The sequence below is a fragment of the Ambystoma mexicanum genome, chromosome 3q (genome assembly GCF_040938575.1).
Source record: "Ambystoma mexicanum isolate Mex_15411 chromosome 3q, UKY_AmexF1_1, whole genome shotgun sequence".
In the NCBI taxonomy this organism is placed as follows: Eukaryota; Metazoa; Chordata; class Amphibia; order Caudata; family Ambystomatidae; genus Ambystoma; species Ambystoma mexicanum.
In genome coordinates, this window is record NC_090926.1 from 256,576,494 (window position 1) to 256,599,508 (window position 23,015).

Below are 23,015 nucleotides of genomic sequence, written 5' to 3' on the forward strand. Positions count from 1 at the left end.
GCCGCGGGTAGTGCGTCACCCATGCGGCTGGCGACCATTTTGTCTATCAGGCCGTAGAACTTCACGAAGCTCCGGTTTGAACTCTGAAGTGAATCCAGACCTAATTTATGGAACTTCTGTCAGCAGGCAGCTATACCTGCATACACATGTGCCCAATTTGTGATTTCTTTCATTTTCTTGGGTCTCCTACGTCGAGTGCAAGCAAGGAGGAGGGCTAACATGGCTGGGCCTGCATAGCCCATTATTCTTTCTTGTCTCAAGTTTTGGAACAGTCGAGGGCTGGAGCCTTCTTCATCCTCTTCATCATCACAGAGGTGTGCTGCAGTGACTTTAATATTTCTTCATCAGGCTGAAACCATCTTCATCCTCTTCATCATCACAGAGGTGTGTTACAGTGACTTTTTCAGTGTGACTGCTGGTGGCCCTACTGTTTTTCATCCTCTTCATCATCACAGAGGTGTGTTGCAGTGACTGTTTTCCTCCCTGGAGGTGGTTTGAGACTGAGTTGCGGCCCCCATCTTCCACACTGGGGGTGCCTGTGCGCTCGAGCTCATGAGTGACACTGAGGATCAAGACGGTGCACCAGCAGCAGCAGCAGCAGCAGCAGTACAGCAGGTGCAACAGCCTCTAGTTGGGCAGGCAGGTCCTCCAGGTCTGCTACCTCCTGTGCAGCCGGCGGTGGTACCCGTTGTCCAACAGATTCCTCCAGCTATGGCCCAGCCTCGTGCACTCGCGGCCCTGCAGCCAATCCCGGAGTTTGATGTTTCGGGCCCACCTTCCAGCTTGGGGCCCAGATGGAAGAGGTGGGTCGACCGCCTGGACATGTACATTCGAGCCGCTCAAGTGGCTGATGATGACTCCAGACTGGCAACCATGTTATATTCGCCAGGGCCCTCAGTTCAGGAAATTTTTGAATCGCTTCCACCGGGGGATGGGTCCTACGGTCAGGCGAAGGCCGCCCTTCAAGCTCACTTTCTGCCTCTAGCCAACGCGGACTGTGAGCGCTTCGTGATGTGGTCCGCCAAACAGAAATAGGACGAGACTCTGGACACTTTCTATAGACGCCTGAGGCGCCTGTCGTTAGCTTGCGCATGGGGTGATGCAGAAGATATGATCAAGACCATGCTCATACAGGCGTGTTCTTCAGGAAAGCTCAGGCGACAAGTGCTAAGGGAGCCCGGAATCACACTCCCACGCATCCTTGAACTGGGGAGGTGCCATGAGGTGTCCGAGGCGAGGGCAGCGAGAATGGAGGCTGGGTCACGCTCCATCAAAACCGAGGAGGTGTGTGTGATGTGGCGCGGTGGCAGGGGCACCAGAAGACCTGGCGGTGGCCCACGAGACAGAGCTGGGAGGGCAGGAGAGTCTTGCCAGAAGTGTGGCTACGACCTGCCCCACCCAACGGAATGCCCTGCGGCCGGAAAGACTTGTGGACGGTGTGGGCTACCAGACCATTTCTCAAGAGTGTGCAAGGCGGCGATGCCTGTGCTGGTGCTGCGAGGCCCCGCCCGGCCCTTCTTCTTTCGCCAGGGTCGACCGCCCAATGTTGCTCAAGTGGACCAGGGCGAAGAGGATGTCCAGGCAGAGGAGGCTGACGAAGAAGAGGAAGAGAACATTTTCTTTGTCTCATGTGTGGAGGTCCTGAAAGGAAAGAACAGGAGACAGCCAAGATGAGTGGGAGCCTTTCACTTTCATCGGGCGCTTCCACTAACGCTAGCTCGGGGAAGCCTTCCAAAGGCTGCCCCGTGCTGATGTGGCAGCTGTGTCCTATTAAAGTGAGAAGCTCCCCACTTCTGTGCTGTGGCAGGGCACTTTTCATTTGGAAAGGGCGCCACTGCCATGCCATGACAGCATGGGGTAGCCTTTAAAAGGCTACACTGTGCTGGAGTGGCAGCAGTGCCCCGCTCCTATACCGAAGCGCATGGTACCAGCACAAGAGTGGAGCGCTTTTCCTTTAAATAGGGCACCTACACCATGCCAGCTCGGAGGAGCCCTTCAAAGACTCCCCCAAGCTGACGTGGCAGCGGCACCTTGTGAAAAGCTGTTCTGTCATGTTGGGCGGCCACAGCAGCCAACTTAACCCGGGGGGAGGAGGTTTTCACTTAAGTTGGGCACCGCTACCGCCCAGCACAGTGGAGCCTTTTGTTTTACGTGGGCCACCACGCCGCGCCAGTACAAAGGAGAATTTTAAAGGCTCCTCTATGCTGACGGGGCAGAGCCTATGGATCCCTATGTAAATTATATTAATTTGGCACCCTGCACCACTGCCCAGGTTGCCCAGGCCTAGGGCCTGCGCTGATAGGAAGAGTCAAGCCAGAGTTGAGCCGTAAGATTGGCTTGTCTCTAAGAGCCAACCCTCGACTGAAGTTATTGGAAAAGAATTCTTGTAAAATAGCCCAGTATTTTGTAAGTAGCAGTATTATCATCTTTTATTTATCAGCAACATAATCTATCATATATAAAGCAGAACATCTGTTAGTTTGTTCCTTATACAATTCACACCGTTCCACCAATCTGCACCAAATTTTGCATAGTTACCTGTTAGGACCCCCCAGATATTACTGGCTACATGAAATTTGGACACCTCACCCCTTTCCACGGATTTCAGTCCCTTTGTAAATGAGACACTTACCTCAAATCGGCGAAACATCAATGTTGTCATAAAAGGACCAGGCAAAGCTCATTTTAAGTGTCTTAACTTGAAGAAGAAAACGCAAAAAAACATGGTTCATGGACCTAGGAAGCTCAGTTTCTGAGATATTTGCACTGCAATGCACTGCACCACGTCAGGGTGAGGCGACAGGTGGGGAGAGCGCACAGAAGGTCCCAGCATGCTGCAGCACCCCAACTCTCGCATCCCTTCCATGTCTGCTCTGGGGTATGTCAGCCAGCCACACACACACATTCTTAGTGCAGTTCACTTCAGAGTGCAAATCACATGAAGCGGTAAGTGACTCAGAACAGCGACCTACAGGATCATTGAGGTCAACAATTGATAAGTATTATCACGTCTGTCTACAGAACCAGTGCGGACGAGCACAGGTACTTTTTGCTAGTATATGATATTATATGATATTTTATTTGTATCGCGCTCATTCACAAGTATTTCAGAGCGTGACTAGGCAAGGGAGGGGAACAGGGGCGAACACAAAAACAACAACAATCTTACTAGGCTCAATGACATTGAGAACACGCAAGTGCATGGGAAAGGGAAAAGGGGAAAAAGTGCATGGAAGGGGGAAAGTGGAAGTGCAGAGAAGATAAATAAATAATAAATAAAAATAAATAGAAAATGGAGGCAATACACAGTGGTAGTGCAGCCAGCAAGTGGCAAGTGCTGTGTTTATGGCAGCAGACTGGGTGAGTCTGACAAGTGCAGAAAAAGAGAAAAGGGGGGGGGGGCTGTATGGGTACAGATACAGTCCACCAGTGCAAGGGGTGGCCAGGAGGCAGTGCACATTTTAACATTGACGTGTTGAGATATATGTAGCAACCAGAGACGCAGAGTCATTGAAAAAACAGGTGTGTTAAGTATGCAGCATGGTATTCGGTGCATAACAAAGGAGATATAATTAAAGATATTGCGCCTCATTATAAGTTTGCTGGTCCGGAAACAAGGATGCTGTTAAGCTCAGCGGCACTCTTGTTTCCGGACAGGCAAACAAGCCTGCCTGCCGGGGCCGCTGTGTGACCCTGCGAGGCGCATCGGTCACGGTAAGCAGACTTTTCACAGGAGCACCGGCACCGTTCTGAACGGTGCCGGTGCTCCCGTGTCCCCACTCCCATAGAGTCCAAAAGACCTCTATGGGAATGGGGATTAACAAATATACCGGCACCTGACTTCCCGGCTGCCGGACTCGGAATGAGCCGGTGGCACCAGGAGTTCAGGAGCCGGTAAATTATTCCGAGTCCAGCGGCAACCCGCTGGTAGCACTGACAGGGTTACCATCGGACTCGGAATGACGCCCATTGTAGTTACTTTCATCATTATACTATACAATCAAATACGTTCGATGTCTGTAGGGCGTGATGCTGGAACCTCTGGCACTTATCAATTTTAAAGTAATATCGCTAATTAATGGTGGCCAAATCTGCTGCAGTCGGTTATGTAGTAAGACACTAAGCCATCCGTGTCTTTTGAACAAAACTAGACATGAAACCCATTACCAAAACTGCGCTGACTTCTGTTTGATTACAGTCTGTGTTTTTTTAATGTGATTCAAAACAGCCGACACGTGTTTTGACCATGGGTCTTCCTCCAGGCTGTTAGCGAAATTACATGTCCATCATTTAACAAACAGTCATGGACCACATATAGACAGATTTAGTAAATACAAGCAAATAAGTTATAACATTTGAAAATGGCCTTTCAATGCATGACCATGCACAATTCAGCAGTGGTAACACAACAGGGTAAACAATTCAGTAAGTCGTCAATTAAACCAATTAGACAATGTAATACAAATAGCATTCCAAAAAAGGATACCAACGAGTCCCATCCAGTGTCATGTAAGAAAAATGGTAAACAAAAACAGAAAATATGATGCAAGATAACAATGAATAATCTCTATATCGTAATGGTGTTACCAATAAGAACAAATGTGCCAACATTGATGTGAATAGCAATTCCACTAAACCTTGAATAACAGCCCAGCCAAGATGGTCTGAGCCTCATGCAGCACCAATTGTGCAGGTATCACCCCCTCATCTATTTCATCAATGTTATGTGATGTCACTATTTGTGCCAGCATCTTGATATATCATGAATAATTACTCTTATTAAGCAACACCTAGCATTTAACATGATCCTCGGAATCATTGGTGCCAGTGTGCCACCCATCCATGCATTGTGGAGTGCTGGTGGTGCCAGCTGGAAGGGATTAGTGCCTACCTGAACTCGATCATGAATAGCTAACCCAGGTGGGTAAACAGAAAAGAGAACTGTAAAAGAGTGGTGAATACCTAGATTAATGTCAGGACATTATATTGACTTCCGTGATACCCTCCACGTAAGTTAAGAGCCTACCTGATAGTTCCTGTGTTATGCCGACATTGCTGTATTGATCTATCAAAAACCAATTATTGTGCATTCTATATATGCTTAACAGAAAGCACTCTATCACACATTCAGTTGACTGCTGTTGGCTTACCTCTCGACTCATGCCTGTTGGTCTAAGCGTTTCTGAATCCCTTGACCGTTATGAATTCCTGTTACTTATCAGGACGCTGAATGTAACCGGATGTGTCGTATGTAGGAACCGAGGCCACCATCTTAAAGGGGAGTCGGTTAACATTGGTTTGCTATTCGTCTATATCCCGTTTGAGTTTGGCATCGCAGCAGGATTTGTGCGTTCCATTCATAGTTTACCTAATATCTGTTTTAGTGCCGCTTGAACGTGATGTCCATTCTCTCGTGGCGTATTTGTTGCCAATTCCGATATATAATTATGAGATCGTATGGCAGCCCAAATAATTTTAAAAGCTGTGTACTAATCCTGTAGCATTAAATAGTCCCACAAATTATGACTGAAACCAAGGGTTGTGACCATACTCTTTAAGATGGACTGGAGCCTGTAAGCAGAAGTCTATTATCTCTGACCACCGTCCTCCATCTTGGGGCAATGTTTGTTGCATGCCATTCACTGCTCACCTACAGACCTGCTTGACTCTGAAGTTCGTTAAAGCATTATAACAACAAACAAAAATAATCTCCAAATTTGGCATTTAATCAGTGAGATTTGGTTTATACTGTGATGTCTTTCAAATCGAACCATATTACAATGCTGCCACATGCAGACATTTAGCCATAATATCCCTAGAATAAGAAAAATATACACATAGTTCTCATACAGTGATATTATTGATGAGCTGGACTTCCCAATCTAATTCACATGTTAATCATGAAATATACATACTTTAGTTGAAGTAACTGATATATTGTTTAATTACGAACCAATGATCAGCATAATTTATCCACATATTCATGTAATTAACAACCATATTGCGACATGAGATGATTACAAGAAAACTCCTGATCGGTATTTAAACCTTGATATACAGTTTGATATTTACAAATCATCCGTGATTCTAGTTGTCTTCATTTCAAAGTGTGGTCACCACCTCTTGGTTGTTCACCATCAGTTCCCCAGGCTTGTCACCTTTTACAGGGTTAACTTTACGGTGTGTTCTATCATCATTGGAGCACTAGGAATAATCTGTACCTGTTCATCTACTCCTGCTACAGTGCTACAGCGGGAACTACTCAGAAGTCTCAGGAAACTTTTTGCTGAAGTGCATGAATTTTCACTGTACGTAAGAATTTGCCCTGGCACACGATACATTTTCATTCCTGTTAAAGAAAACAGGGTTAGCTTAGTGCACCCGAGTAGAGAACTGTTTGACCTCCAGATCATAGGCCTGAAACAATACGTTTAGATAACCGTACTCACCAAGGATAATGATGCCTCATCAGCACTTTATAGGCACCTACCCGCATGATATGGACAAGTGGATTAGGAAACCTCTTGCCACATCGACTCATAAAATGCTCAATGACAAATCAATTTCTAGGTAATTGGGCCCAGTTGTAACTTTGGCTGCACATGTGTACTCTGGTGAACCAGAAGAATGACTTAACTCAAACAACAATGGGTCTTGCTCCTGCTACGCCTCTGCTGGCTTTGCGTAGCCACACCCCTCCAGGACGTGTTCACAGAGGCTCGCCTCTGTGTATCGTGGATTCTCCTCCCTCCGTAGGAGTCATGCATGGCGTCTGGCGTCTCTCTCCATTCACAGTTCTTAATGTCTGGTATGTCATCACACTCAAAAAAGGCGTGTCCTTCGTTTACGGTGCCCTTCAGATGAAAGCCAACATTACCTGAAGCCAACAGGGTGGAAGGAGGATTTCTGGTATTTGTAATTAAAATCTGAGAATAGGCAGTTCTTTTAAGTACCACGTAGGCAGACAATGTAGTCCATTCAAGAAGGTCATCATTGGGCTGGGAGTCCTTGTTCCCAAGATGGGAGTCACTGGCTGTGAGGCCCCACTGGCCCAGACCCCTAGGCTCACCTGCCGAGCCTCACAGGGCGTGTCTCCCCTCAGGAGAGAAGGTCCGGATTCGTCACGGTACACTCCTATATTCATTGGACATTGCAGCCCATAATGTAACTTGCACACCCATAATCTTCTGGCGCTTTTGCACTACTGGCAATCCCCAGACAGTGAAAGAATGGGGACCTGTGGGGCGGCGGGGGGGATATATTTCAAGTAAACATGCTACAGGGGAGGAGAGGGAGCTGGACGGGAGTGTGATGAAGCCTTATTCTCTAGGCGCAGGGTAATCCAGCCATCACCCGCACATCGCAAGAATCTCATAAGAATTGTACATAATTGTGAGTCACTTGGTTTACGCGGCTAGGCAACTTAGTCTCCATAATATGTATCGCTCTCCTTGTTCAACTAATGTACATTGGCTGACTGATCACTAATTATCCTCTAGCTTAGATTGTCCCATAATACGACCAACAAGCGAACTTGCCTGTGTGCATCTCTGACTCGAGTGAACGTGTCCTTTCATTTGCATGTAACTGCATGTCATCCTCGGTGCATGTGCACTGCATGTTACACTGCGCCCCTATACATCGGAGTCCCGTGAAAAGTCCGGCTGTCACATACTCTACCACATGCATGTTTAGTGCATGATTAGTGCAATTATGCTCTTGCAAAGCCCTGCGGCGCTGTGGACAGTTGCCACAGGGTTTCACCCAGTCACTCCCTCACTCTACATACCTCTCACAGCACTACGCCCCATAGCATGCAGCTGAGTACCAGGGTAACATTGGGATCCAGCTGTCACTTAGCCTCTACCAACTTTAATGCACTCCTTGACTCTTACTCTATCCACTTCTCAGCGGGTATCCGTGCACTGCCTGCTCTACAATGTCCGCTGCATGCACTGTGCGTGCACTGTGATGCTTCTCTTTCCTGCCTTCCAAACCCCGGTCTGCTGAAGGGCCATGCTTCCTACAGCGCATCGACAGCATTGCGTATGGCAGGAGGAGCTGTACAAGTGCAAGACCACATAACATGGCTTAACATGAGATAGCATATGGTTTATTCTGTCCAGCTGACTGTTTTCACTTCTCCCTCTTGTTTGATCATGGCTTTTGTAGTTTTATTTTTTTGGGGATAATCATGTAGTGTGGGTCAAGCCCTTAGAGGCAGCGGGGCCACTTTACAGACAACAGGGTTTAGGTCTCAAGGTGTGCAAGGTGTCAGATGGAAATAGTGGTCTTCCAGTAACTCGGGGACAGCGTTTGTTCTACTGCTAGGCAGCTCTGGGGGTGTACGGTCTCTAGACCACTTTTGCTGGACCACCAGGAAACGCTGCACAGAGAGGATTGCACTAGGACAGGTGTGGCACGCAGTGGTCCCGGAAGAAGGAAGTCGAGGGCACCAGCAGGGAAGCAGCTCAGTGTCTGGGGAAGCGTGGGATCAGGATGGGTGAGCATGGATGCTTTGGAAGGGCCCTGAGTGCGTTGAGGTGGCAAAGACGCAGTGAGGGAACAGAGAAGGGGGTGAGGGGAATTGAAAGGGTCATGCGTAAGCGATGCACGGGTGTTTCCATGGTGGTGCCAAAATCCCACCCTTTAGATGTTGCTCGGTGATGGGCAAAGATAGCTGGGGGGTCGGTGCAGGCGTCAGCGTAGCCCTACATGCCACGTCTCCATGGGCAGTTTAAATCCTTGTACAGACCCAACATGGGGCATTTACAATTAGTAATCATGAATAATTCTTAAAAACTGTGCAGAGGTGGGGGGATGAGCTGTGAGAGGCACAGGTTGAAGTGTGAGAGGAAGGCAGAGGCAAAGAGGAGGAGTTTTGGAATCCTCCTGGAGTCAGCATTCTCCCTCTCTCTTTCTCTCACCCTCTCCCTCCACGCCCACATGAATTTCACAAGTCCTTTTTTACCTATTCTCCCAACACTTGCTCTCTCATACACTTTCTCTGATTCTTTCGCACTTTCTTGGTCTATGTGGCATCGAAGTCTCGGTCAGTCTCTCTCTCTCTCTCGCTCTCTCACTGCACTTTCTCATTCACTCCATGTTTTACATTCTGAGGCTCATTCCGAGTTTGGCGGTAATTTAGCCGAATTACTGCCAAAATGGGATACCGTTACCACCACTTGTAATCCTGCGGTAACACCCCCCCATTCCCCGGACAAAGTGATGTTAGAGCGGTGTTAGTCCTCCTTTGGGGATTTTTGGCATAATTACCACTGCCGGAATTACCAAGTCTGCTGGTAATTCCACCAAAATTTGTAATTTGATGGTGTGGGAAAAATGGAGGTAATTCTATTACTACCAAAAAAGTGAATTACTGCCACTTATTTACTGCACAGCCAAACTCAGAATGAGCTCCCCTGTCTTTAAGTTGATGCTCTTCTTTGCGGTTCCATGTTCTCTAGTTGACGGTACTTTGGTTGACTCTTCTCTATTGTTCTTGAGTTTATTGTTGTGCAGTGTTCCCCAGCTCCCTGATTCTCATTCTTTCTTGTACCGCTTCTTTCCAGGACCTGAGGAGTCGACGCTTTTGGCGATGTGTGCTGGCAGAGGTGTTGGGAACCTTCGTGTTCGTTTCTGTGGTGCTGGGGTCCTCATGCCCGGGACCGGGTCTTGCAGCTCCACCGCCCTTGCTGCAGGGTGCCTTGGCTGCAGGTTTCTCAGCAGTCGGCCTCATTCACTGCTTTGGCGGCATTAGTGGTGCTCAAGTGAACCCTGCCATCACCATGGCCTTCCTGTGTACCCGCAAGCTGGATCTCCTACATGCAGTGGCCTACATGCTGGCACAGTGCCTAGGGGCCACCCTTGCCTCCGGCATGTTCTACTTCGCTGTGCCTCTGGCCACATCTACCCAATTCGTCACAAAGGTAACTCTGTTTCCTCATGCCTTTTTGTAGTATTATAAGAATCGATTGTTTTATTACTGGACACCTTCCTTTACTGTGACTTATACTAACAAAGAACTACAAATCCCAACATGCCCAGAGAAGGTAGCCATGACAGCCACAAATCGCATTGTGACCATGAATTTATATTTCAACCGTATTTATTCTGCTCTTCCTTCACTAATCACAGGGTGTCCAAAAGTCTAACTGATCTAAAATTCTCTCTACTTCTCTGAAGTTTCTGGCTCAACGCTGAACGATCTTTACTCTCCTCAAAACTGTTAAATCACAAGTGGGTTTCTTGGCTTGTAAAGTGTCTTGTCCATCCTCTAATGCCTGCCTATTCACTAACATACCCCTACTCACCACTTCCGTTGTTCATTCTTTTGCTTATGCCCGAGAGTCCACTATTAACATTCCTACTAACTTACATATGTATGTAGGATTCTTGTATGGTGCTTAGTACGGACTTCAGTCCATTTCAAACCACTATGAGGGAAACATAGGAGGGAAGAGAGGAGTGGATTGGGGGGATGACTGAGGTTGGAATAGAGATCAGCGGGCTATATATAAAAAGATAGTTGTTTTGACAGAAAATTAAAATTTGGGGAGCACAATGATGTAGGAAATAGGACACCGAGTTTCTTGGGATGAATTGTCCCTCTTACCCGCAGTGTTTTCAGAAAGGCCAACCCTGTTCCCTGACTTTCTTCAGGAAGTGTACATTTTCCTGTGGGACCAGAGCCGATGAAAGAGGATGAGAAGGGGAAACTGCAAGGACCACCTAATTCTTTTCACTAGATAGACAAGCCTTCTGGAGTGACAAGGCCATCAGGGTTCTAAGTAGCGCCCTCCCCCAGGATTCCAAGAAACAGGTTGCAAGATTCTCCTAGTTTGGGACAGCAAGGCCTTGTCTGCAGAGCCCAGGTTCTGACCCTAAGCTGCCTCAGTGGCTGCACCACGGAGCCTTTATTGACTGGAGGACTGGGCCCAAAGACGGCTGAGCTTCTGTTTGTAACATGGTGTGTATGTCCACTGCTTTGCATAATGTAAGTTCAATGAACTTCTACTAACCACTGATAAGATTGGTCTGGAAGTCTTCCTCAGGGGGTTAAGTAAACAATATAGCTCACCGGAAACCCCACTGTACTGTCATTCCCAAGGCTGTAACTGGTGTGGGTGTTTTTCACGCAATTCCCCCCAAACATATGTTTTTCTCATTTATTCAGATGTAGTTCATCGAGCCTTATTCCACAGTCCAAGTTCATGCACCCAATGTTTCAGGCAAGTATCTTCATCAGGTGCTCTAGGACAAATTAAGAAAATGATCTTAAAACTTCATACATTTACACTCTGAAACAAACACGATTATCTGAAGCTGCTAATCAAATCACAGCATATCTCAATGCCTCTGGGGAGTAATGGCCCAAAATGTCGCCCTCAGAATTCTGTCTCCCGAAATTCTGACCTTTTCTTTTTTTTTACCACCCCTTACATATATTTGTGCGGGATATCAGATATAATAGTGTGGGGAGGCCGCGGTGCGTGTCCCCCTGCATATGTATGTGGTGTAAAGGGGGGAGGGAAAAAAGTCCGCATTTTCAGCCATTGGAATTATGGGGGTCGTAGTAATCACATAGATCCCCCTGGGGCACTTCTAATGCTTAAGTCTCCCTCTCCCAATCTTTACCCTGTCATCAGAAGTGAATAATGTCAAAAGTATGTGTGTTCGAAGCGAGAGAGGAGTGGGCACCACCCCTGTTTTTGTAGTGTATACGGAAGAAAGTACTTAACAATGAAGTCACTATATAAGGTGCACTACAGAAAGCCTGGAGGCACTGCCAGGTTAACACAGACCACAGAGCTTGATAAGTGTTATATGATATGATATGATAAGTCATTCTTAATGTGCCTGTACACAAGTGTTTCTAGGCGCGACAAACACAAGGGAGGGAAGACAGAGGGAGGACAAGAAAAACCATCTTACTAGGCCTTGTGTCATTCAGATCGTGCAAGTGTGAGAACGAGAAGTGCAAGGGGACATGGAGGGGGGAAGTGCAAGGGAGAGGGGAGGGAAAAACAGGGCAGCAATGCTCTGAGTAAGTGCAGCCAGGGCAGCGCGGCTCTGTGTAGTGCAAGAAGAACAAGGGACTGTAGGGTTACAGTTACAGCCCCTAAGTGCGTGGTAGGCCTGGAGGCAGTGCAAGGGTGACTGATCAAGAAACATTTACCCACCGCCTTCCCCACCCGTCGTCTCCTACCCTAGAGGCATCCCATTCTGTCCACTTTGTTTATGCCCCTGTCTTTATGCCTGACCTGCTCTACTTTCACGAGCCAACTATCTTCCCTGACCAGAAGCACACAGTGACTACTGAACTGTGGCACCTTCAGTCTAACTCAAGCCTGCCTGAGCCATAGACCATGAAATAACGCTGTGTACCACAATCATACTCACCGTTTAATGCGCAGCTGTAATGAGCACACACACTGTTTGCTTACACAAGCACTGAACCGACATCTCCCTTATCCTTTGCATGTGTACTTGATCCTATACTAGTGCCAAACGTTGTTCCCTGACACATACGCTGAGTTCTGTTCTGGCCCATACTGCCTATACTGCATCACTGAATTCTGATCTGGCCCAAGTGCCCGCATGTACTGCCTTTACTGTGTCACTGAGTTTTTTGTTCTGGCCCAGGTGCCCGCATGTACTGCCTTTACTGTGTCACTGAGCTTTGTTCTGGCCCAGGTGCCCGCATGTACTGCCTTACTGTGTCACTGAGTTTTGTTCTGGCCCAGGTGCCCGCATGTGTTCTGGCCCAGAGGCCCTCATATATTGCCCATATTGAGTTCTGATCTGGCCCAGGTGCCTGCATGCACTGCCTTACTGTGTCACTGAGTTTTGTTCTGGCCAAGGTGCCCGCATGTGTTCTGGCCCAGAGGCCCTCATGTATTGGCCATATTGAGTTCTGATCTAGCCCAGGTTCCCACATGTACTGCCTTATATTGTGTCACTGAGCTGTGTTCTGGTCCAGGTGCCTCCCCGCGTATTGCCATACTCCTGCCGATTAACCGTGAAAGATGCTAAGACCAACAATTCTGCTCTGCATAATGGCCGCCACCCTACATTCTGGTATGAGTAGCCATGCTTACCTTACTAAGCTCCCGCGAGGACCCATCCTAGCTCCTATTCCTCCTACCGCAATCATAACAGCCACGAATAATCCCACCACTCCCCTCCAATCTAAATACTATAGTATCCCTGGGTCCACAACCCATGCCTCTATACCCTGTGCCACGTCCAACAGAAACCACAGACTCCATGCTAGACTTGCCAAACTACATGAACCACCGAGAAGATCTCTACCTCCCCACTAATCTGAAAACCAACTATCAGTATACTATGAGACCTGGCCTATCTAAATCGCCATCGCCTCATCCCATCTCCAATATAAATGCCCTCCAAACCAATACTCTCAAGCTCAAGCCAATTGATTCTAATATAGCCAAACCTATACAGGTCGAAGCTGTCACTGAGGCACTCCCCCTTAAAGGAGCACTTCTCAATGCGAGATCGCTTGTCGCCCACGCCCTTGACATAGCTGACCTAATCACAGAAGTTAATTTGGATTTCCTTGCGATTACTGAGACATGGCCAGAGGCGTAGACAGGGTAGAGCCTGAGCGGGCAAGGCCCACTCAAAATCTTTCAATGCCCAGTCAGGAGCACTGTGAGGGCATTCACAGATGTTAATGTCCCTCTGTGGGCCCAACTACATTAGCTTCAGGCCCGACTTGTTCGACAATCCTGGTTACGCCTCTGGACATGGCTACACAATGCGGCAGGACCATCCCCAATGTTAGCCATCCCAGACTGCTATACAATATCCAGACTAGACCGAGATGGCACACGAGGATGTGGCATCGCCATTATATCTAAAATGTGCCTCTCCCTTAGACTAGCCCCCACCCTTTCGCCAGTATCCTGTGAATCTCTATCGGCTAAACTACAGATAAACAACTCACAATCACTCACCATTCACCTAATTTACAGACCTCCGTGTCCCCTTGGTACCTTCGAAGAAGATCTGCATAATATTCTCAGCAACAACCTCAAACCATCCTCTCAACTACTCCTACTAGGGGACCTAAACTTAGGCTTTAATGACCCGAAGGACTAAAACGCCACTGACATAGCTAACACCATCAATGTACTAGGTTTATCTCAAAAAGTCAACAAACCCACCCACCTGAAGGGGAGAACTTTGGATTGGATAGCGGAGTACAACTGCATAGCCACTATCTCATCCATCATGCCTCTGCCTTGGACAGACCACTGACTGGTGTCCTTCAACTTATCCACCGCTAGGCCCCCTCCCACGGCCCCTATACTGGCGCCACCATGTTTAACCAGAAGCAAAAAGAGCATCACAGTAGTTTGAAGTTTGAAGTTTAGTTTATTTATAAAGCGCAGACCAGGCCCAGGGGCAACCGTGCGCATACTCTTGAAACAGGTTACAATACTCAGTGAATACACAGTGAATTTACACAAATATACATAATATACAGAGAAAATACCCTGAAACAGGTTACAATAATCAGTGAATTCACAGTGAATTTACACAAATATGCATAATATACAGAGAAAATGCCCTAGGCAGATTATAATACAGGTACAATGAGAAGTGCATATATCCATAACCTATATTTCACGTGGAGGGCAAGACTGAGTGAGGATCCTCATAAATCGTGGGAGAACAGCCAAGATTTGGCGTTGTTCTTGAAGGTTAGGAACGATGGTTCAGTTCTGATGGGAGTAGGCAAAGTGTTCCAAAGTTTGGAAGCTAGGACAGGGAAGCTCACACCACCTGCTTTATGTAGTTTGAATCTGGGCAGGGTGATGCTGTGAGTTTGGGCGGATCTAGTAGGTCCAGAAGAGGTGTGGAGTGTAAGGCGCGAGTAGAGGTAAAGTGGGGCATTGTTTTTCAGGCATTTGTGGGTCAATGCTAGAGTTTTCAGGGCAATTATTTGTTTTACCGGGAGCCATCGAAGGTCAGATCTGATGGTGGAGAAATGGGAGCGTCTTGGATTGTTTAAGGCTGCCCTTATGGCATTGTTTTGTACAGTTTGCAATTTATTGAGGTTGGATTGACTGGTCCCTAAGTAGAGAGCACTACAGTAGTCAATTTTGGCCATAAGGAGTGTTCTGGCAAGGGTAATGCAGTTAGGAGAGTTTAGAAAGGGTCTGCAGGCGGTGATAAGTTTGCAGGTATAGACTGAAGCCGACCTTACTGCATTTGTTTGTCTGTTCATGGAGAGCGTTGAATCCAGATAGACGCATAAGGTTTTAGTGTCTTTAGAGACCTTGATATTGTTGCTGTCGATGATGAAGGACTTGTAGGTTTGATCTAATTTGTAAAGACGATGGCTTGATCCTAGTAAAAGAAGCATGGTCTTTTCATCGTTAAGGCAAAGTTCGTGCTGTGCCATCCAGGCCTGAATGACCACGTAGACATCATTCAAGGCTTTGGTGTCGGCAGTGTGATCACCAGTGATAGGAATGAGTATCTGGGTGTCGTCCGCATAGTTAGTGTAGGAGACACCCAGATAGTCAAGCACATCAAAGAGGGGCTTGGTGAATACGTTGTACAACGTAGGGGACACACAAGAGCCTTGCGGAACGCCACAGTGAATGGGGGAGAGGTCAGCCGATGCTGTAGGTGAGAAGACCCTCATGGATCGGTTGCTCAGGAATGAGTGGATCCAGGCATTGGCAGAATCAGAGAAGTGGGCCGCAGATTTAAGGTGTTTGCAGAGTGTTTGGTGGTTGACCAAATCGAAAGCCGCAGAGAGGTCAAGGAGAAGGAGTAGTGCTAACTTCCCATTGTCCTTTAGTGTCTCCATCTGCGTTTTCAGATCAATCAGGGCTGATTCGGTGCCGTGTTTAGGGCGGAATCCTGATAGTCTTAACCCCAGAAGATTGTTGGATTCCACATAGTCTTGAATCTGCAGGTAGGTTGCACGATCCAGGATCTTGAACAGGAACGGGACCGTAGTGATTGGTCGGAAATTAGTTGGGATGTTATGGTCGAGGGAAGGTTTTTTGAGAAGTAGGATTACCCACGCATCCTTGAGGTTATCCGGGACTATACCCGTCTTGAAGGAGGCATTTATGAAAGCTGTGATGAAAGGGGCTAGGTCGTGAGAAGCTTCCTTGATGATGCGTGCCGGACAAGGGTCACCTTGGCAGTTGGACGGTTTGAGGTTGTTTATGATTCCTTCTACTTCAAGGGTGGTGAGCGGGGAGAAAGAGAAAGGTTTATGAGAGGGATTGGCTTGGTGAGTATTAGGTATAGGTGTGGTTAGTAGTTGGTCAGGCTGTAGGGATTTTTGTTTATCTCTAATTTTGGCTTGTAGGGTGGCAATTTTACCCAGGAGTGCAGTCTGAATATTCGTGCACCAAGTACTATCTTTGGTGCACTGGTCGGGGGGGCCGCAGGGGTCTCAAGTTCCTTAAGAATTTTGAAAAGTTCCTTGGTGTTAGACTGGGCTGACACAATACGGTTGTTGTAGGAATCTTTTTTAGCCTGGAGTAAGGCTTCTTTATAGTTAAGGGTGGCTAATAGAAGACTGTCCTTGTGGACGTCAGAGGGGTGGCTTTTCCAGCGTGACTCTGCAATACGTTTCTCTTTACGTAACACTCTGAGCTGGGGGGGAATCACGAGTTGAGGTGAGCGCGTTGTTTGGGTCTCCTAAATTTGAGCGGTGCAATGGAGTTAATTGCTGCAAGCACTGATTGGTTGTAAATGTCGGCTAAAATGGTAGGGTCTGAACAAGTGTCAGGAGCATTGTTAAGAGCGAGGAGGATGAGGGGGAGTAGTTTTTCAGTGGTTATGTTCTTTTTGTTTCTAGTGAGGGTGGCTGGGGCGACAGGGGGCGTAGGTAGAGAGGCTGCTTCAATACTGAAGGTGATGATGTGGTGATCAGACCAAGTGCAAGGGGCATTTGAGAGTACGTGGATATTGCAGTTGGTGTCACTAAGCCAGTCAAGGGACCGGCCTTTGATGTGGGTGGGTTCCTGTATATGGTGTGAGAATCCTAGGTCAGTTAGGGTGTTGGCGAGGTTGTGGGCCGCTGTTAGGCGATCCTCTGCACACCAGTCCGCTACACACCAAAACACCGCTCACATTTCCCCAACACCTCCTCCCACGGTTCGAGGCTCAAGTAATTCGGTGAACCCAAAGGACCGGAAACTCCGTACCAGCTATGGGGTACGGTCTCGATTGCAACCCTTTCTGCATTGGCAACTGCCTTGGAGATCGTATAGCAGAAGGGGCGGTGTTACGTCTCCACGTCAATCACGTGATCCAGAGCGGCGTTCCTCACGTGACCTTGGTGGACGTCACATGACCCAGAGACATCACGTGACCCAGAAACGCACAGTATAAAGGTCTGAGAGACAGAACACTCATTGCTTCTCAGCTGTCCTCAGACTCTGTTTGGCGTTACCTACTGCTCCACTGTTACCTTGATCACGGAACTCTACCTCGGACTCCTTCGGACACCCTTTGTACCTTTGCTTGGAACTGTTTACCTGTTGCCGGACTTTGGACTACTTCCTGACTTGCCTTTTGGATCATCCCTTGGTACTTCACTGAACTCCTACGCCATTTCCCGTCTAGGGATCCAAGTCACGCCTTCACTCCTACAGGTGGCTGATCCTACATCCACGATCTCTAACGGTCCTACTATTTCGGGGACTGCCGCATCATCTGAGTCTCGAACCTCTACTAGGTTCCCTGGGTTTTCCGAACACCCGATAGGTAAGACCTTTTAGATCCTTTGATTTACTGAATAGTATTGTAATTGCCTGGTGCTTAACCTCATTCCTTTTTGACAGCAGCATCGGTGTTCCAGAGGTTCCGTGGATCTGGGAAGTCATCTCCCACCTGTGGCCTCAAAGGTCGCACAGCGGGTTTCTTTAGTCCCCCTGTGCGTCACTTGGGGACGGAGGTCTCATCGGTCTACACGACACTCAAGTCAGAACAGACTGAGAAGCCGAAAGTCGTGTTAGACCATGCAGGGATCCACGGAAGAACCCATAGCTGCTTTAGTCCAGGCGATTACAGTATTAAGGGCAGATATGGCCGCCGCAAATACGGTGATCCACCAAAGGTTAGACTCCATACAGAGTGTTCAGCATTCCTTTCCTGCAGACCCTGAGTTCGGAGATGCTAGTTCCTCCACCACACCTCCTCCCTTGGCTAATACTACAGTCCCAACCCCGGTTATACTCCCAACCCCTACCCCCCTGGCCGCTCCTGAACGTTTTCAGGGTGACCCCAAGAAATTCAGGACCTTCATTAATCAGTGCAAGTTACATTTCTTGTGCAGACCTTTGGCCTTTCCTACTTCCACTGCTAAAGCCGCCTTTGCCCTTTCCTATTTAGCCGGGACAGCTGCAGCTTGGGCTAATCCCCTGTTGGAGGATAATAACCCAGTCATTTATGATTTCGATCTGTTGGTTCTAGAAATGTCTCGAGTATTTGATACCCGACATAAGGCACAGTCTAGGGATTTGGAGTTGTTAGAACTAACTCAGGGTAGAAGGACTTTGATAGAATACATCACCCGGTTCAATCAATTAGTTGCAGAAACATCATGGCCAGAAAACAAGCGGGCAGTTGTCTTTGATAGAGGGTTGAGTAACACAATGAAAGATGCTTTAGCAGTAATCCCTTCTATGCCCACTCAGTATCCGGAACTAGTTGATCTTGCACTGCAAGTAGATGCACGGCGATCGGAACGTAGATCCGAGTTGGGGGCTTCTTCCCATCCTACACCTACCAGTACTCTTGCTTCCAGTGCGGAAGAACCTATGCAAGTGGGTGGTTTACGTAGCCCTATTACAACATCTGAGAGGGAACGTAGAAGGGTGGATAATGCATGCTTCTATTGTGGCATCACGGGACATTTTGTGAAAGAGTGTCCTCGACGTCCCAAAAAGAGTCAGGTTTTTCGGACAGCTCGACCTTAGACCCGGAGAACAGGTCGAGTGTTCAGTCTCTATCTCCGGGTACCCCTCTTGCCTTTGCTCGTGTTCAACCCGTCTCTGTAAACGCTACACTATGCCCCTCTACAGGCCTTCTGCATACTGTCACAATCATCATTGATTCAGGTGCTACTGGAAATTACATAGACATTGGTTTAGCCCATTCCCTCAATCTACCTTTAGTGGTAAAAACCCGACCTGAACCTGTTCAAGCCGTAGATGGCTCTGCGTTAATTTCTGGTCCTGTTAGACACCAAACTGCACCTCTCTTGTTGACCATCCAAGACATTCACACAGAGACCTTAAGTTTTGACTTAATCACCACACCTCAATTCGGTATCATATTAGGGATACCATGGCTACGTGAACACAATACGCTGATTAATTGGCAATCAGGCACTGTACTCTTCGAATCCGAGAACTGTCAGAACTATTGTCTCCTGACCCATCAAACAATTGACACCCCTTCTCTGGCTTTGGGAGCTCTTGCCCAACTCACGCTGGATGTTGAGGGGTCCGAGGTGGTGACTCCTCATACCGTTGGGGGGTTGATGTCTGGGATTCCAGCGGAGTACAAAGCATTCGAATCAGTTTTTGATCGCGGCTCTTCTGAGGTACTACCTCCACATAGACCATATGATTGCCCCATCGAATTAATCCCTGATTCCGCTATTCCTTCGGGCAGGATTTATTCTTTGTCTCCCTCGGAGGAACTAGCATTGAAAGAGTATGTACAGAACGCCCTTAGTTTGGGACACATCCGCCCCTCTACTTCACCAGCTGCAAGCCCGATATTTTTTGTACCGAAGAAAGAGGGGGATTTACGTCCTTGTGTGGATTATCGACGTCTTAATGCCATCACAAAGAAGGATAGGTATCCCATTCCGTTGATCACGCCCCTTCTGGACCACTTATCACATGCTTCTATTTTCACCAAGCTTGATTTGCGCGGCGCATACAATCTAGTACGCGTTCGGGAGGGCGATGAGTGGAAAACGGCTTTCTGTACCCGTTACGGGTTGTATGAATACCTAGTCATGCCCTTCGGTCTTTGTAATGCCCCGGCCACATTCCAACGCTTTATGAATGACATATTCAGGGATATACTGGATGTTTACATGGTTGTATACTTGGACGACATCTTGATCTTTTCATGTAATCTCGATGACCATGTAAAACATGTCCGAGAAGTACTATCCCGTCTCAGAAAACATTCCTTATTCGCCAAACCTGAGAAATGTCAGTTTCATGAAACATCTGTTGAGTTTCTGGGATTTCACATTACCCCGGGAGCGTTATCCATGAACGATTCCAAGGTCAGAGCAGTCTTAGAATGGCCAGTACCTCAAACACTCAAGTCCTTGCAATCCTTTCTGGGCTTCGCCAATTTTTATAGGCGTTTCATTTCCTCCTTCTCCACAATCGTTGCTCCGCTCACGGCCCTGACTAGTCCTCAGGTACCCTATCGTTGGCAGAAGGAACATCAGGAGGCTTTTGAGGCTTTGAAAACCGCTTTCACTACCGCACCAGTACTCCAGCACCCCAATCCTGACCTCCCATTCATAGTTGAGGCGGATGCCTCTTCTTTTGCCCTTGGTGCGGTATTGTCCCAATCATGTCCTACAACAGGCAAATTACATCCAGTGGCATACCATTCCCGTAAGTTCTCCAGTACTGAGACACGCTACACCGTTACGGAGAAGGAACTCCTGGCTGTCATGGACGCCTTTCGTGTTTGGCGCTATCATCTTTTGGGGGCTAAACATCCGATCACGGTCTACTCAGATCATCGAAATCTACAGGACTTGGCTTCGTAGAAGTGCATTAATAGCAGACAGGTTCGGTGGCATCTCTTCTTTTCCTCTTTTGATTTTCGTATTATGCATCGTCCTGGAACTTCACATGGTAAAGCAGACGCCTTGTCACGATCCCCGGGTGGGGTCGAGTTGCCAACCTTCCCTGACACTGTTCTTGGAAAGAGTCATGTAATTTGTCTCTGTACTCCCTCATTGCCACTATTAGACTCAGTCCGAACCTGGACTAACGCTCATTCCGACCAGTTGCGAGAATGGGACCCCGTGTACTCTAATGGTTTGCCTTTCGTGCATGACCGCCTGTTTCTTCCCACACCTGACACTCGTAATCTGGCCCTTGAGTGGTCTCATGACGCTCCTTTTAATGCCCATCCCGGTCAGGAGCGCACTTTAGATCTCCTCAAGCGCTGGTGTTGGTGGCCCTCTATGAAGCGCGATGTGGAGTGTTACGTTAATTTGTGCGCGGTGTGTGCTCAGGCTATACATCGGAGAGGCCGACCGGTTGGGTTACTACTTCCGCTTCCGGTACCTCCCAGACCTTGGCATACACTGACTATGGATTTCGTGACCGATCTCCCCAAGTCACAAGGTTTTGACTCGATCTGGGTAGTGGTGGACACGTTCACTAAAATGGCACGTTTTGTTCCTTGTAAGGGTATTCCTTCGGCTCCGGCCTTAGCGGACTTGTTCTTTGAACACGTGTTCATGTTGTTTGGGCTCCCTTCGGTCATTATATCCGATCGAGGATCACAGTTCACCTCTCGTTTTTGGAGATCATTGACTAAATTGTTGGGCATCGATACCAGGTATTCTTCGGCCTATCATCCTGAGACTGATGGGCAGACTGAAAGGACGAATCAATCCATGGAGCAGTATCTTCGCTGCCTTATGTTGCAACACCAGACCTCCTGGTTGGCTGTTATACGGCTTGCTGAGTTCGCATACAATAACGCGGCTCATTCAGCTACAGGTTGTTCGCCTTTCTACGCCCTCTATGGCCAACATCCCAAGGTCTTGCCGGTCCCTGATGCTTCTATTTCATCAAATCCTGCAGCCACGACATGTCTTAGGGATCTGTCTGCGATACATGCTAGTACTGTGGTCCATCTCACTGAAGCAAAAGCGTCTATGAAGGCCCGTGTGGATGGCAAACGGCTAGCTGCTCCTCCTTTGGTGGTGGGTTCTAAAGTCTGGTTATCTTCACGTCACCTTCGCCTAGTGGGTTGCCGGAAATTGCTGCCTCGTTTTGTCGGCCCGTATGTAATCTCTCAGGTTGTGAACCCGGTGGCGTTTCGTCTGGTGCTTCCTAGTTCCTGGCGTATCCATCCTGTATTCCATGTCTCCCTCCTCAAACCCTGTCCCGACTCTGTCCGTCTTAAAACCCCTGTTGCGCCGGTATCCCTGGCTTCTCCTGATGTCTTTGAGGTGTCGGCCATTTTGGGGTCCCGATGGTTTAGGGGTAGGCTCCAGTATCTAGTGGATTGGAAGGGTTACGGTCCGGAGGAGCGTTCTTGGGTTTCCACCTTGGATGTAGACGCCCCTCGGTTGGTGGCCCGCTTCCATAGGGATCATCCGTCCTGCCCACGGGGTCGTGGGCCATTGGGGAGGGGCTATGTTAGGCGATCCTCTGCACACCAGTCCGCTACACACCAAAACACCGCTCACATTTCCCCAACACCTCCTCTCACGGTTCGAGGCTCAAGTGATTCGGTGAACCCAAAGGACCGGAAACTCCGTACCAGCTATGGGGTACGGTCTCGATTGCAACCCTTTCTGCATTGGCAACTGCCTTGGAGATCGTATAGCAGAAGGGGCGGTGTTACGTCTCCACGTCAATCACGTGATCCAGAGCGGCGTTCCTCCCGTGACCTTGGTGGACGTCACATGACCCAGAGACGTCACGTGACCCAGAAACGCACAGTATAAAGGTCTGAGAGACAGAACACTCATTGCTTCTCAGCTGTCCTCAGACTCTGTTTGGCGTTACCTACTGCTCCACTGTTACCTTGATCACGGAACTCTACCTCGGACTCCTTCGGACACCCTTTGTACCTTTGCTTGGAACTGTTTACCTGTTGCCGGACTTTGGACTACTTCCTGACTTACCTTTTGGATCATCCCTTGGTACTTCACTGAACTCCTACGCCATTTCCCGTCTAGGGATCCAAGTCACGCCTTCACTCCTACAGGTGGCTGATCGTAC

The 23,015-nt window shown here is 48.2% G+C and overlaps 1 protein-coding gene across 1 annotated transcript in view; it reads left to right on the forward strand.

The window, feature by feature from the left end:
* Positions 1-9,342: 9,342 nt before the first annotated feature.
* The window catches only part of LOC138447965 (aquaporin-4-like), a 38,272-nt gene continuing 24,599 nt past the window's right edge, over positions 9,343-23,015 (forward strand). Inside the window, exons 1-2 of the mRNA XM_069604492.1 lie at positions 9,343-9,348; positions 9,573-9,929. Of these exons, the coding sequence (XP_069460593.1) occupies positions 9,343-9,348; positions 9,573-9,929 (363 nt within the window). The remainder of the gene's footprint in view (positions 9,349-9,572; positions 9,930-23,015) is intronic.